Source organism: Narcine bancroftii, chromosome 6 (genome assembly GCF_036971445.1).
Source record: "Narcine bancroftii isolate sNarBan1 chromosome 6, sNarBan1.hap1, whole genome shotgun sequence".
Classification (NCBI taxonomy): Eukaryota; Metazoa; Chordata; class Chondrichthyes; order Torpediniformes; family Narcinidae; genus Narcine; species Narcine bancroftii.
The window spans coordinates 38,777,906-38,794,258 of record NC_091474.1 but is presented as its reverse complement, the minus strand read 5'-3'; the positions used below and the strand labels follow the sequence as shown (position 1 = coordinate 38,794,258).

The window sequence follows — 16,353 nt, the reverse complement described above, 5'->3', positions numbered from 1 at the left end:
AACAATACAAGTACAAGAAAAAGAAAAACCTCTGTTAATTCTAAATCCCTACCACTATACAAGGTTGAAAAAAAACTTATATGTGAGTATCAAGTGACGACAGCCTGGAAATAGACAGCACAGCATCAAACCTTATTACAACCCTAAAACTTTAGATTGTGGTCATGATCCATAAAAGGGTCCCATGTATTTAGGAAATTTGTATTTGAATGTTTAATGGCATATCTAATTTTTTTCTTTTTTTTAACTTTATTTAGTATTTTTTCAATAAAAATAAACAGACTTTTACAGAATAAGTAGTCTAATAATAAAACAGTAAAACAAACCCATCCCCTCCCCCCTCCCAAACAGATCCCTAAAGGGAAGCATTAAAAATAAACAAAAACATTCAGTAATTTACAATATTACTAAATATATATTCTTCATATATGGTGTCCACATCTTAACAAAAAAAATCATAATTATTATACATAACTTTTTTTCTAAACTTAAACAAAACTTATCATTTAGCCATTGTGTATGTGTAGGTGGAGATTTATCTTTCCATTTAATCAAAGTTGCATGTCTGGCCATCAATGAAGTAAAAGATAAGATGAGTTGCAGTCAATAAAATATTATCATCTTGAAATGATCCAAAAAGAGCAATTAAAGGGCAAAGTTCCAATTTAACCTCAAGAATCACCAATAATGTTTGAAAAATTTCTTTCCAAAATTTTTGTAACTAGGGCAAGTCCAAAATATGTGAATCAAAGAAGCCTCAGCAATTTTACATTTATCAGATAGAAAATTTATATCAGAGTAAATCGAGATAATTTAACTTTAGATATATGTACTCTCTGGACCACTTTAAATTGCAATGAGCAATGTTGTGCACAAAGGGAGGTAATATTAATCAGATTACAAACCTTATCAGAGTATGAAAGATTCAAATCTTGTTCCCAGTCTCTCTTAATCCTAACTAACAAGGCCATTCTTAAATTAAGCAAATTGTTATAAATAAGAGATACTGAACCTTTTTGAGAAAGTTGTAAATCAAAAAGTAAATCAAGAATATTTGCCTCAGGAATTTATGGAAAGTCAGAGATTTGAGATTTAACAAAAATGTTACACTATCTATTTATTTCCATGTGAACAACATATTCTAGAAACCTATCAAAGTTTGTAAATGTCAAATATACATGCAGGATTAATTAGATAATTCAATCAATTATACAAGCATGCAGAGACAATGAGCATATTTCAACATAACAATGGATGGGTGAATTTTCTTATAAACTCCATTACATTACAATCTCAGATGTCTAATTACAAATCACATATTGAGGTGACCAAAACAGTAAATTATACCTCATAATAAAGTATCCCAAAGTCCAAAATCCCAAAGCATGAATACACAATAAATTTCTTATAAAATTATTGTAATCTCTATGAATTCTTTCCTAGAGAAAGCAAATCTTATTAGATGAGAAGGTTCAAACATTCATTTTGAGATGTTAGGAGCCAAAAGAAAATAGTCAATATTCCTCATAATTTTCGAAATAAAACATTAGAATTTTGAATTCTTGTTCACACCCCCTCCACAAAAAAATGCAATTTCATGTGACACATCATCAATATTAGTAATATTAGCCTTTGTCCAGATTATGCACATGAAAATAAAACAGAAATATTAGATTACCATAGATTGTAACTTTGCAAAAAAGGCAGAAAAAATAAGGCTTTCACATTCTTACAATGTTTAATGTTTAGTTTAAATGTTCAAGAAAACATTTATTGTCACAGCAAAAAGGGCAGAAAAAGTAAGGCTTTCAGGTACTTACAATGTTTAATGTTTAGTTTAAATGTTTAAATGTTCAAGGAAACATTTTGGCACCTCTAGAGAAGGTAATAACACGATAACCTGATTTCATGTTCACCATGATGACATAGAAGCATTTTTGCTGTCATGTCAATGTTTGATTAAACTTGAGATCTCTTTTAGTTCCATTCAACTAATTTATTTCAACTTTGTTTGTAGTTAAAACCAAATCACATGTTCAAAGTTGATAAAACAGAAATAAATCCTAAGTAATTATTTCATATTTATGGAGCCATAGCACAGAAACACGTCCTTGACCCAACTTCTCCATTCCAACCTGTATTTAGCTCATATCTCTCCAAATCCTTTCTACCTGTGTACCTCTCCAAATTGCTTTTAAACATTACAATTCTCCCAGCTTCTACCATTTCCTCTGGTAGCTCATTCCACATGCATACCACCCTCTAAGAAGAAGTTGACCTTTTAAATCTTTCCCCTCTCATCTTAAATCTCTGCTCTCCACCTTGATTCCCCTGCCATGGAAAAAAATTCTATGTCATTTACCTTATGATTTTATAAATCTCTAAAAGGTTAACCCTTAGACTCCTACACTCCAGGGAGAAAAGTTTCAGCCCATACAGCCTCTCCTTACAAGTCAAGCCTATGCGTACTGATAATATCCTCATGAAACCTTTGGCACCTTTTCCGCCTTAATAATATCTTTCTTATACTAGGTGACCAGAACTGCATTGCATATGCCAAGTGTGGTCCTACAAACATCTTCTATAGTTGTAGCATTACATTCCTGTTCCTATACTCAATACCTGACCAATCTTGGCAAGCCTGCCAATTATCTTCATCACTATCTTGAGTCACCACTTTCTTGGAACTATGCCCAAGTTTCTCTGTTCTACAACACTCTCCAGGGCTCTACTGGTCACTATTTAAGCCCTGCCCTTGTTTAACCATCCGAAAAAAAAAAAACACATTGCATTTGTCTGTGTTAAATTCTATCTTCCATTTCTTGGCCCACTTTCCCAGTTGACTGTACCACCATTTTTTGTTTTATCTGCAAATTTATTAATTCACATGAATTATATAGCCATCCAAGTTTTTAATATAGATGATAGTGAACCTATGGCATACCACTGTCCACAGGCCTCCAGTCTGAACAAGGCTCCACTACCACACTTCATCTTCTACCACCAAGCCAATTCTAAATCCAATTGGCCAACTCACTGTAGATCTTGAAAATTAAATTGATTGTTAAAAAACGGGGAATCCTTTAATTAAAACTTAAAACCATTTACATTGTTTTAAGGTTCTATCATCTCTGAGGATACTCTTCATTGCAGACAATATTGAGCAATCACAGTTGCAAGAAACCTGTTTATAAATCCAGGCATCATAAAGCTTCACCACAGAGTACACCTCTCAGTCTTTTCCTTGTTCACCTTTCTGGACCACCCTACAAGTAAGTGACACTAGCAATTTTCCCACTTCCTCCAAATAGCTCTGTCAATGCATGCCAAAATATTAGCTGTTTAACAATCAAGGACTTCTTGTACTCTAAACAGGATTCAGTCTTTTGCTTCATATTTTCTGAGACAGGATTAGCTATCAATTCTTACATAAAGTTAGCAGTCTATCTTTAACTTGACCCTCCCTGGCAATGATCAGCGTACCTTCTTTACCTCCACTTGGTTTTCAACAAGAGACCTAGAGAAAAATTAAAAATACAGTCCAAGTCTTAAAATAAACACCCAAGAATCTCCAGCCTACTTTTTGCATCATTTTTAAAGTTCTAAGCATATACAGTAAAGTGTATTTTCCAGTTGCTCGAGAATTAATCTTGCAATGCCCAACTAAAACTTATCCGCTGTCTCATGATCCCTGATTTCTGCTCACCAGACAAGTCTAATATATGGATTTTTTTATTTGCCAGTTGCTTGAGGCTGCCGATTGCTTGAATTCCAGATACCAGGGTCTTTATTCTATCTCTGGTTTCAATCTGGATATGAAAATAAAACTATTAGGGAAAGCATATAATGTCCCAGATTTTTCAGGTAGATGGATTCCCTCTGCTGTTTTGAATGTGCTTAGTACTACAGGTCAAAATATCATATCAAACATCTTTTCCCTTGACTCAGAGGGTGGGGCAAATAAAATGTACCCCCATCTGCATTCATTACTTCCATTTCTTAGAAATGTGGTGTAAATTTGAAGAGGCTGCATTAGTTAGATCAAAATTATTATATTGACACTCGCTCCCCAAAACATTAATATGTTATCTATTTACCTTAAGCCATGATGTCTCTACTCAGTCTTCCGAATGTAGGGAAACTCATTCACTATTGTACCATGATATTCTCTGTAGTCCTCTCCTGCATAACCAGAGCAATTTCTTGCAAAGGTTAAATGGCCCATCTAAGTTCTTAAAATATTTCTTTATCAGGGTTTGTATCTTTTTAGAGTTTTCATTCACAATGCTGCATATTACCAGATTTTATAATTTTAGATATACTTTCCTTTATAAATAGTTGTTCTCCACATAACTTAACTTCCAAAAACAATCAGCTGTTAAATGACAAAATGTAAATTAACAGCAAAATGGCAGATGTAATTTAATTGTAACCCAGTTTGATTATTTTAGTACAAATTAATAAAGCTTATTATTTATTTCCCATGCTCCAGTTCCAATATTAATTTATTTAATTCATCCTTTTCTACCATTAATTATTTATTTTAATCACTTTCTTACAAATGTACTTGAAGTTAGAAACATAAAACACTACAAATTTTTCATCTATAGTCAAACATCAAAACCCAGAAATATGAATGCTTATTAAGTGTTATGTAATGGAGAAGGTTATTGCACAAGCTTAGCAGAACTTTGGACAGCATACAGAACTCCTAACTGGCTCTTTTGTGCATGTAACAAGGTAGCATGGCAGAGTAGAAAGAAGTGGATGGAGCATATTGACAGTTATTAGTAAAATCTTCTTTGGACAGGAACGTTGTTAGTTTGTTCCTTAGAGCCTTAAGATTCTCTAGTGAGGTCCATTGTTTTCACACTCAAACAGAGAGGGAGTTCTTAACAGCAGGACCACTGCCCTTTCTCCATAGTGCAAGCATTTTGGAGGACATTATAATTAGACATCTAGCAGGCAGCATGGTATATAAAAGTGCCAATGTGATGTTGAAAGCATAACAACCATGCCTTCATTAGAGGACACAAAGTGAAGATTGCTGCTTTGCATTCACACTTATGTGTCTCATGTTATCCTGTGTGTGCTGATTATAAAAGAAAGAGGACTTGAATTTGCCTCACTGACTACAGTTCACAACAGAAAAGAAAATAAATTACATCCTTTCACTAGATGGGAACTTGCCCTGTTGCTGTAGCTCATTGTTTTCTCCACTGTTGCCCTCAAAAGTACTCTGTGGTAAAGCAAATATCTTGTGGAAGGTCCTGTGTTGCAATGATGCATTCCAGGTCATGCAAGAGCCATGTATAGATGATTTTCTTCTTTGTAGTCAGCATGCATATACTGATACAAGGCTTAGATATGATTTTCTGCACAAACATTGCTCTTATGGTGTATTAGCTATATTCTCAGCAGGATCATCTCCCCAATATAGCCACCCTGGTCACTGAGTAAACATACCCAATGATCTGCTCTGACTCAGTTTATATATTCTCCTCCCATTCTGATGACAATGTATTACACTTCAACAATGGCCATGAAAGAAGCAAATATTATAAATGAGATCAGCCATCTTTGTAATGATAACATTAACAAAGCACCATTTTCCTTTTTTTAAAAATCTATTTTCAACATGCTTTTTCCAGCCCTGTACTTCAATGCAATGTTTCTCTCAGCATCCTAGCTGGTGGATGTTGCTCCTTTGCAGAGAAGGAGACATCAGTTGGTCTTTAATAGTTAACTGCAGTCAACTCTGTGCCTAGATAACCTTGCTATAGATTAAACTATCTCTCCTTGAGAAGAAGCAGAAACTTAGGGTCAAATTAAGATGGCAACACTGTTGCAGTTGCTGTAACGTGGTGTTAACCTGGGAGGAATGGAGACATCATCTTGAACATTCCTCCATGGGGTACTCCTGCTTGCTTGTCTTGCCCCTACAGGTTTGAACCACCTGTAGAATGAATGGAAACTCATAGATACCCAAGATGGCAGCATCCACACTTGGCAGCCCAGACTTCAAAGGATGCAGGCTTCTGGAGTGTAGAAGACTAGAGCAGGGCATCAGAGTAGAAGAATTGAGTTAATGCTGCTTCAGTTCTAGAAAATTAATACAATTCTTTTTATTTAAGGCAATAAGAAAGAAATGGTTAAAAGTATGGCATTTTACTTTCTCAAAATCATTAAAAACAATAAAATGTTCATTTATAGTAATTTCTTTTTATTGATAGGAAATTAATATTGATCATATCACTAAAAGTGTACTTAGCATAAAATAAACAAGATTTAGGTTTTGACAGTGTGGTGCCAAGCACATCATCACATCTTTCAATGATGAAATGGCAAGGTGGTGGAACTATATTTGCAAGTTTTGAAAATTGTGTTCAACTCTGAACCTGATCTTACTTGAAGTTGCTATTCTATTACAGGTAAGTCACAGTAAATGGCATTGGCTCTACTGTATTTAAAAAGTTTCCATTGATTTATTTTTCATTTTAGCAAATTCTTTTTCTATTCATTTCCATCTTTGGATAACATATTGTATTTTTTCTAATTAATAATTGTGATGCTTTAATTTCTTAAAACTGTTTTTCTAATAGATGTACAAAAGATGACTACAAATGAAGGCATTTTCTTGCATGAAAATGAATTTGACATGATATCAAGTGATGGAAGTGATAATGTACATAGTGACACATTGCAGAAGTTTTATGTATGCTTAAACCTTGGGCATATTCCTGTGAATAAGGTGAATTCAACAGTCAGTAACAGAAGAGTGAGTATCTTTGGAGATCAGTCAATAGTACGACAGGATGAAATTGGAATGACTAGAAATAACTTTCATGGATTTTACAGCATATTTAATCTTCCACCTGATGTTGATCCAGACACTCTCAGAATCACTGCTTCTGGTGAACATAGTATTACTATCAGTGGTATTCGACACAATTTAAACGTCATTAAGACGAAACACTCTATGAAGAATTCAGTGTTCATCTCAAAGGGTAAGATAACTGGATCAAGCAAACATGTTCAGATGAACATACCTGAAAACATTATCAAACAATGTTCATGCCCATACATCAGAAATGCTCCTGAGCAAGAAGCTACATCTTTAATACCAGGCTCTGCTATTGTGAAAGCAACTGACCTTCAAGTTCTATCACCTGAGGATGCAGAAGATGATTCCCCACCATTGTCATCTAACCTCAGCTCCTCAGTTCAAGTCGTACAAAAAGACTTAGATTCCCATAATGAACAAACTCCTGCTTCAAACCAAAACAATGAATTTATGTTATCGAACTCCTCAAAATATGTCTCCAAAGCAGTTGGAATAGATAGAAAACCCACTAAATTCTTCAAACGCTCTCGCAAGTCCAAGCCAGAAACGCAGAGTGTGGGAACACAAACAATTGGACAAGTGAAAATTCCTCAATGGTTGCAAATTGCTGATGTTAAAGAGAGTAAAAATACAACTTTCACTAATTTCAAGCCCAAGACTCAAAATCTTGTGGATTCTTCTTCAAAAGATAAACAAGATCGCATTGGAACAGAATCCTCAATCAATCAAAACATTAAACTACCCAGCTCAGAATATAAGGTTTATCTTCCAGAATTTCAAGCTCAAGACAAACCCAATGATATAAAAACAAATACACAAAATTGCCATCATTCATAAATTTTTTTTTCCAAGAGGACATCCATCATGTGGCAGTGCCTCATCCACCAATTGGACCAGTTAACCCTTCTCAAATTGGTCATGATATTTTGGAAAATCAATCATTATTCACAAAAGATATTTCTGAAATTGACTTGCACAACAAAAATGCAAATTTGGATATCCATCCCAGTCACCAGCAGCACATTCCAAAATGTTATCTCCAAGGTAGAGAAATTCCATAAGAAATTCCTTTAGATCTGTGGGGAGATTATCTCAAATCTGAAATTTAAAAATCCACATGGAATGCTCATAGTTCAAAATAACTATTTACTGTCAGCTAATTTCTCAATTGTTTCCTCATAAATAATCAAGTTCACTCAGAAAACTAATTGCAAATCATAGAAGCCAGGAAAGCAATCCAATCCCAAAAAGAACATCATACCATAGAAGTTTCACAATCATAAGTAAAGATTAATAACCTAGACCCAAAACACCAGTTCGAGGAATTTCAGAATCTCTGAAAAAAACACCATATGCATCAAAGCTCAATCTTCAGTAGAGCAGGAATTTGTAGAATGGACTGAAAGGTAGGAACAAACTTTTACATTTTTAACAAGTGTTGTAAAAGTTTCCCTTAAAATCCCAGTGCAATGTACATGATACATCAATGTGTTGTTTTGTAATGATTTACCAATTCTTACTGAATCAAGGAAAAAAACTGCAAAGGAAGAGCTGTTCAGATTGCAGTTCAGCATGAGATTACATCAAAAACAGAAGAAAAATGGCAATTAAATGAAGTGTTTTAAGGAAATATTTCTGGAACTTCTGGAGCAGTTAACTCAAGTAAAAAAATTGCTTTTACATCGTTTTGGCGCATCAAGCAGCAGTCTTCTGTTATGAAGCTGTTTAATAAAACTTCATCTCAATATTATGAGTAATTGAATCTGAATTTTGCATTATATTAGTAATATTGTAAATCTAAAAATTAAATGTGACTAAACAACAGATTATATGAGATAACAGTATAAGGATTTTAGCATTAAAAAGTTTAATATATTTAGTACCAGGCCCATATATGCACGCAATCACACCTTACTGTAAATACGATTGTATAGGAAGATTCAAAAGTTTTTTAAAAATTAAGCTTAAATTCAGGATCATCTTATACACCACGTCTAAAATCCTTGCCGACCATATAGCATTTAACGAAGTCTCAACACTACTGCCATCTTCCCGCTGGCTCTTCCGCAGGATCCATCTGCCTGGCTCGACTGCCGTGGCTCTGTACAGGCTTTAAATGGCCTGGTATAGGAGCTGACAGTGGTTTATTTTAAAATATCCAAATAAAATTGAGACCTTTAAATGATGATTTGTTATTAAAATATTGTGATTTGCTTTTAATAGCAACCACTAGTCTACAGTTAAGTGCCAATTTGGAGGAGATATCACTCAAAACCAACATTTTAGGTGGAAATTCTGGGGTCATCCTATACCCGAGTTGTCCTATACAACGGCATATATCAGGGGTGTCAAACTCAAATTCACAGAGGGCCAAAATTTAAAACTTGGACTAAGTCGTGGGCCAAACTAAATATTTATTGAAAATTTTCAACAACATCTGCATGTTTTCTCTTCTTTCAACATATGTAATGTTAAACTTTTTCTTATTAAAATAAATGTTTAATAATAGTTTTGGTTAAACTCTTTCCAGGAGAAGCATCAACAAATGAGAAATAAAATTCAATAAATAATATTTCTCTATAGCCTTTAAGCTCCTTTTAAATGTATTTTTTTTCACAAGCCAACAAGTCAAAAAAATAACAACTTGCTTCAATGAAAATCCAATCTTTCAACTATGAACAGTCCAAAGTTAACCAAAGAAAATATTAATCCAAGCTTAGCTTGCTACACTGTGATTTACTCTGATGCGCCTGGGTCTAAACCAGATACTTGGCATCTCTTCTTAGATGCAAGTTCATGAAACTCTGGGGTCAGAGTTTTCCTCCCACCTGTCTTGAAAGGTCCTGTTTTCTGTCTTTCGTTTGGCCATTTTTCGTAAGGGGTTTATTACATGTGAGTTTGGCCACAGGTCGCAGATGCTAATGAAAGTAAAGAGAGGAGGTGGGGGCGATTAGCGGGCTGACGGGCCGGCACCAACGCATTTGCAAAGCATTCTGGGATTTGTAGTATTAGCTGTGCATGCGCTATACTGGCGCGGCGGCCAGCGGGCCAGCTCTAATACATATTTGATATGATCTTGTGGGCCTAATATAATTATATCACGGGCCAAATTTGGCCCGCGGGCCTGAGTTTGACATGTGTGGCATATATGGTACCTCGGCTGAAATAGGAATCGTATGTGCCACTGCTCACAATGTTAGTTTTAGTGGGCGTGGCTTGTTACTTGCTTTCAAACATCTGAAATTTATCGTATTATGCTCTTACCTTAAGCAAGTTTGGCCACCCCTGGCATATATGATATCTGTACAAAATTAAATGAGGTTTCTTGCAATGTTGACCATATTGAGACAGAAAATTTGTTATATTACTAAACGGAATATTTATAGCATTTGACAACAATGTTCAGAACCTGTTTACAATTGTTACTTTAATTAAATGCCATTCTCTTTATCATTCTAGCACTTTGGGGATAAATTCCACTACTATTTTCTATAAAATTTTGTGTTTTTTGTTCCTTAAGTGAAACAGCAATACATCTGAAATGAAATTGTACAAAATGTCCAAATCAAAAAAAGGTTGTTAGACAGAAACACCAATGGCCTAGAAATGTATTGTTCCAGGCACAGAGCCTTACTATTATAAAGCAGGTTATCCTCTGCCTGTAGCAGTGAACATCTGTTATTTGAGTTTCTCAAACTACTGTTATGAGTCCAGAGGACTCAAAACCCAGCAGCAATAGATATTCACCATGACAAAGGGTTACAAACAAAAGTTGCTTTTAATGATCTTTGAACATGAAAATAGAATCAAACTTTAACTTATCTCTATTGACTCACTTAACCCCCTTCTAATTCTAAACGCACGTGTGTAAGTTCAGCAAAATTCTTTGGTTCACAGTCCAATCTCACTGGTTGCAGGCAATTCTTGTACTGTGCACATATGTTAACATTAATAATGTTCTCCAGGCTTTTGTGCTTAACAGGTAAATGGTTACCCCTCAGAAAGGTTTATGTTGGTTTTCAGAGAGAGAGTTTCTCTTGTTCCAGGACACCCACAACTGATTCCTTTTTAATCACATACTCCAGTGTATTGTTGACGAAACTTGTCCCCTTCAGGGTTCTCCAGATGATGACCTCTTTCTTTCAGGCCATCACAGAGTTCCTTTCTGTTTTTCCTATTGCAAAGGGAAACCCCGGACAGCCAGTTCTCTCCTTTGACCAGGCCGTCTTCCAAAGCTTGCCAGCTTGTCCCTCTGGAACCAGTGACTATGTGTCTCTCTCTCTCTCACTCCTTCCAACTCTGAGAGCAAAGCCTCTTTTTTTATGCTCTCTGCCTGCAAAAATCACATGACCTTCCAGACAGTAAATGCTCTTTTCCAGACAAAGCTGCTACTGCCTGTTGTTATATTTGTTGCCCTTTTGCAAACAACAGTCCATCATGAGTCTCTGGCAAGGCTCCTGCAAGAATTCTGTGTTTTAAAGTATGTGACCTGCTCTAACAAACCTTTCCCAATTTATCTCCAAAATACCTCTATATACTCTGTCATACTGCTGATTCTTAATAAATTAAAAGGAAGAGTTCCAAAATCTAGATGTTCCTTCCAACATAGATGTTGAGGCAGTGGCATCACTCGGGTTGGTGTCACCCAGTGCAGTAATTCATGGTTGTCATCACCTACCCCCACCCCCCCACCCCATGGACCTCCTCCCACATCAGACCATACAGAATCCTTAGTAATGTTTTTTGTACTGTTACTTATAAATTCCCATATATCACAATAGTAGTCAGATAAATAACAAGCAAAATTAAAATTACACCTTTAAATTACAATATCATGCACACACCCTAAATATATTTATATTTACCTAGTTTTATGTGGTTAAAGTGAAAATTCATTAAGAAAACATTAGTTACAATATTATTAGTAACTAAGCGAGATCCTTTTTTGATTTTTTTCCTTTTCCTTTAATTACTACTTCATTCTTAAAAATGTTATTGACATCGGTTCACAGATACTAACTACAGGTATCACAATATTGTAGCTAAAACACCAGAAAATTTGACAGAAGCAGCGACTGTAAAAACACCAGGCAGCAACAGCGCTTTCTTGTAGCACGTGCAGATGAAACCACGTGATTTGAAGCATCATTGGGTAATAATAACAGCTCAGACCGGCGTGCATTCAAAGGTTCAAAAAGTAAATTAGCATAAGAGTTTTAATTTTGTAGGTATATTGGTTCATGTAAGCTGGGCTTACGAAAAATGTTTTTGTTGTTATAACTAACAACAAGGATATTTTTATAAAAAATTATACATTTCTGCTGAAACACTACATAAAAATTTTATAGACAGTCATTTTGGTGTCACCCCCTCTGATGGTGTCACCCAGTGCGGTCCCCCATCCCCGCACCTCCTTAGTGATGCCAGTGTGTTGAGGCATGTGCAATCCAGGATAACATTTTTAAAAATATTAAAAATAGTGGGAATTCAACACAGCAGAAATGCTCAAGTACTACGCAAGATATAGGGATAAAGGCAAAAGGTGTTCCTGATAAAATGCTGGCAGCCAAAATCAAGAAAAAAAATCTAATTTACTTTTTAAATATAGGGATATATAAGATGGTACAGATGTAATTAAAATACAGTAGAAGGTTATGGGTGTGATGTAGGGAAGGATTAGATTATTGCGGAGATGGTTAACACTTTGGGCTGATTGGCCTGCTGTGTACTACAATATTCTATGTTCCAAATATAATGAGAGGACAGTCAAAGTGGAGGCCAAAATGATATAAAAGCAGATGTGTACAGTTCTCAAAGAACACTTCAGAAAGTGCTCAAGACAATTCTTGAAAATAAAAACAGGGAGAAAAGACAAATCTGGTAAGATAGCAGGGTGCATGCTAATACCTTTGGGACCGCTGCAGGTATATCAGGCCTTTTGTTCCAACACAGGATTCAGCACGAAGTCCAGGACCTTTCTATAACATGCTGACCTAATGCCTTTTAATTTAAGTCCTTAGGTCAATGGCAACCATTGCTGGTGCAAGTATTTCAGGCTCTTTCATTAAATGGACTTGCTAACCTTCATTGAAATCATTTATGAACGCAAGTGACTTGTTTTCAATAATTTATTTGAATTAATATTTACTCTGTTAAATATGGTTTTAAACAAGATCATTATATTTTACTTTTCTTAATTAGAATCACAGGTCATAGAATCATGGAAACATACAGCACAGAAATGAGCCCTTTCAGCCCACCTTGTCCATGCCAACCATGTCGCCTAGCTCTGCTAATCCAATTTGCCTGCACTGGACCCACCTCCCTACTTGTCCAAAATCCTTATAAATATCTACTTCTAATACTATTCTGCAGCTCATTCCAAATATTCACCACCCTACTTAATATTTTTCAGCTGGTTCTAAATGTACAATTGCAAAAGACATTCAAAAGAAGTAGATAAAAATTTCCAATAGTGTAATTGATGGCTTGATTTCTGGAGTTGGGGTACCTGCTCTTTAGTGGTACTGCTGCTGTATTCTCAGAGGTGGATACATGGGATACAACACTAACTGATTTCCTGGGGTTGCTAAGCGTTTCCTTTAGGTTAATTGTCCTTAATTTCCTGGGGATGCTGTGCACTAGTTTGTTGCTCCCTGCACGGATTCCCATTGTAACTCTTTTCTCTTTCGTACATGTCGTAGGTTTTATTTTATTTTCCTTCTGTATTGTGTCCACTCATCTAATAGTTAACGTGATCTTCTTCAGAAGAAATTTCACTGTTGCATTCTGTGAACTCCAAACATCTCTTGCTTCTTTGGATTTTCAAGCCTTTTTTCTTTTCCTTTAGTAATCCTGTATCTGGGATCTTTTTAAATTTGCTTTATGGTCTTTGAATTGGACAAGGATTGCACTAGGTTCGTATCATACCCCCTCAGTGGTGCCTTGTTGCTCTTTGTTTTCATTCTCCATAAATCTATGTTTCTCTTCTTCTATGACATATTGTGTGAGTTGATGGTGGAGGAAAGACTTCTGGAGCATCTGCAATTCTTTGTTCCTGAAACTCCTCTCATTTCATTTCTCATACACAGCTGCTGCTTTACTAGACTTCATATGGACGTGAAGTATTTAATACACCAAGCTCACAAGGCTCTGGATATAGAACTCATTATCTGTAGGATGTCATTGAGATGACCAACATAGATTCATTTTAGTAGAAGTTAGATAAATGCAAGATGAAAAAATAAGTGTCAAAGGAATTCGATAAAGGAGGTAGGAGGATCCAGAGTAAAAGTATTATATAAACCTTTTCAGTTAGATAATCTGTTTTTGTGTCTTTATCCAAAACTATTGTAGCAGGCCGAGTGACTGGGCGGTTAGATAGGCTGAATTGTCGCCCCAGTCATAACACAAGATGGCACGGGCTCCCCTTCCCTTTCGAGGAGAAGCCCACAGTTGGTGACATGCGTTTCCTGGGGAACAGTGCCATTTCTGTGTTGCGTGCCACTGGACAGGAGTGGCACCGTGACTCCCTAACGTCACTTCCTAAGGCCAGAACACCCCTCACAGGAAGTGGGTAGTCTCCTTCGGCAGCATGAGTAATTCAAAATAAAGTTAAGTTACTGGTTCACCTTGTGCTATGTGGACGTCTCTCATTTAGGTAGCCCTGCTGCCTCGAATGCAACAAAATGCAGGATGCTACTACTGCGACCAATGCTGTGGGTTTGCATTTGCTGCCCTTATGGGCAAATCAACCCAAGAATTGGTTACAACTGGCCAAGTCACAGTTCCAGATCAGAGGCATTGTCTCGGAGGATACCAAATTTTGGCACGTTGTTAGTGTCCTGGACGCCGCTACCCAGCAAAAGTAAGCTCCTTCATGGAAAATCCTATGGAGCCTAAGTATGAATAATGCCTGTGTTTCCTCCTTGAATCCCTGGAACTCAGCCAATGCAAATGTGACATCCACATCCTAAATAAGCAAGGCCTAGGCTTAGTGGATGGACACACAAACTGTTTCTTGTTCAAGGCCCTGTTCCTCTCCAAGCTACCGGTGCACGTTTCTTTGGCAATATCCGACATGGATTTCAGTGTCCCACACCTGGTAGCCAAAAAAGCAGACAGACTTTTCCACATCCCACAACAGAGCTCCATACATGTGCAACCGATCTATGCAGTCAGCGCCACTGGTTCAGACCCCTGCCAGGCCCCCCAGTAGTAGCTACGGCCCAGCCACAACATAACGAGCACTCAGACAAACAGAGTGGTTACTGTTTCTAGTACCACAGATGGGACTGTAATACCTTGCAGTGCATCTCTCCTTGCTCATACCCCAATGCCAAGTCAATAGTGGCGGCAGGAAACAGACAGGCCAGGTGCCAATAGTGGCCTTGGCAGTTGGCACACATAAAGGCCTATTCTACCTCAGGGACCAGCAAACAAAAAGGGATTTCTTAGATGACATGGGTGCAGAGATAAGCATTATTCCGTCGATGTATTTCATACTCAAACTTAATCCCAAGGGACTTCTCCTACAGGCAGCCAATGGTTCCTTTGTTCCAAATTTCAGCACTCGCCTGGTCACAATCCATGCTGCAGACACAGTTTTCCACGGGAAGTGTATGATTGCATCCATGGAACAAACCCTACTCAGAGCCAATTTCCTCCAGACACATGAGCTCCTGGTGGACATGAACAAATGCCACTTGGTCAACACTATCATATTCCAGTCATATCCCTTTACTCTATGGCAATGATCATTTCTGCCATTAGGAATCCACGCTCAGGACCATAATGAATATTCCTGCCTACTGGCCAAGTACCCGTCACTGTTGGTGCCAAACTAACACAACACTAAACCAGTACATGGCATGGAGCACCACATCGAGACCACTGAGCCCCTAGAGTATGCACAGACACGGCGCCTCCCGCAGGAAAAACTCTTCCAAGCGAAGACCAAGTTGGTTGCCATGGAGGAGTTGGGAATCGTCTGCTGTTCACACAGCCCTTGGGTGCTCCCGCTCCAGCTGCACATAGTTCAGAAGAACTCTGGCGGTTGGCACCTGTGTGGCAACTACAGGTGACTCAATGATGCCACCATCCCAGATAGATACCCCATCCCACACATCCAGGGTTTTCCCATTAGGCTCCAGGGCTGCTGGATCTTTTCTAAAGTGGACCTCATCAAAGGGTACCATCAGATTCCGGTACATTCTAACGATGTCCAGAAAATGGCCATTGTTACACCTTTCAGCCTTTTCGAGTTCCTTCGGATGCCTTTCGGTCTAAAGAATACAGCCCAGATGATTCAGTTTCTCTTGGATGTGGTTGGCAGAGACCTCAATTTCATCTTCATCTATCTGGTTGACATTCTCATTGCCAACCCTGAAGCTATCACACACAAGATGCACCTGACTTGCCTTTTCAACAGGTTGCAAGAGTTCGGACTCATGGTGAACCCAGCTAAGTGCCAGTTAATGTGGAAACATTGATTGTCTGGGACATCATAT

General features: G+C 37.2%; 1 protein-coding gene and 1 long non-coding RNA gene across 13 annotated transcripts in view; one reads left to right on the top strand and one right to left on the bottom strand.

Annotated features, from left to right (window-relative positions):
* LOC138735961 (EF-hand calcium-binding domain-containing protein 5-like) overlaps positions 1–16,353 on the top strand; it is a 217,460-nt gene that overhangs the window by 22,383 nt on the left and 178,724 nt on the right. For 6 of the 12 annotated variants that reach the window (XM_069884680.1, XM_069884670.1, XM_069884671.1 and 3 more), the window contains one exon: positions 6,603–8,594. The exons of 5 other annotated variants lie outside the window; for them this stretch is intronic. In XM_069884680.1, the coding sequence (XP_069740781.1) occupies positions 6,603–6,627 (25 nt within the window). In that variant the 3' untranslated portion in view covers positions 6,628–8,594. Of the gene's footprint in view, positions 1–3,119; positions 3,273–6,602; positions 8,595–16,353 lie in introns of those variants that run through there. One more of the 12 variants, XM_069884672.1, reaches the window with a different exon arrangement.
* Positions 5,989–16,353, bottom strand: part of LOC138735967 (uncharacterized) — a 31,282-nt gene continuing 20,917 nt past the window's right edge. The window contains exon 3 of the long non-coding RNA XR_011340037.1: positions 5,989–6,053. This is a non-coding gene — a long non-coding RNA (uncharacterized lncRNA). The remainder of the gene's footprint in view (positions 6,054–16,353) is intronic.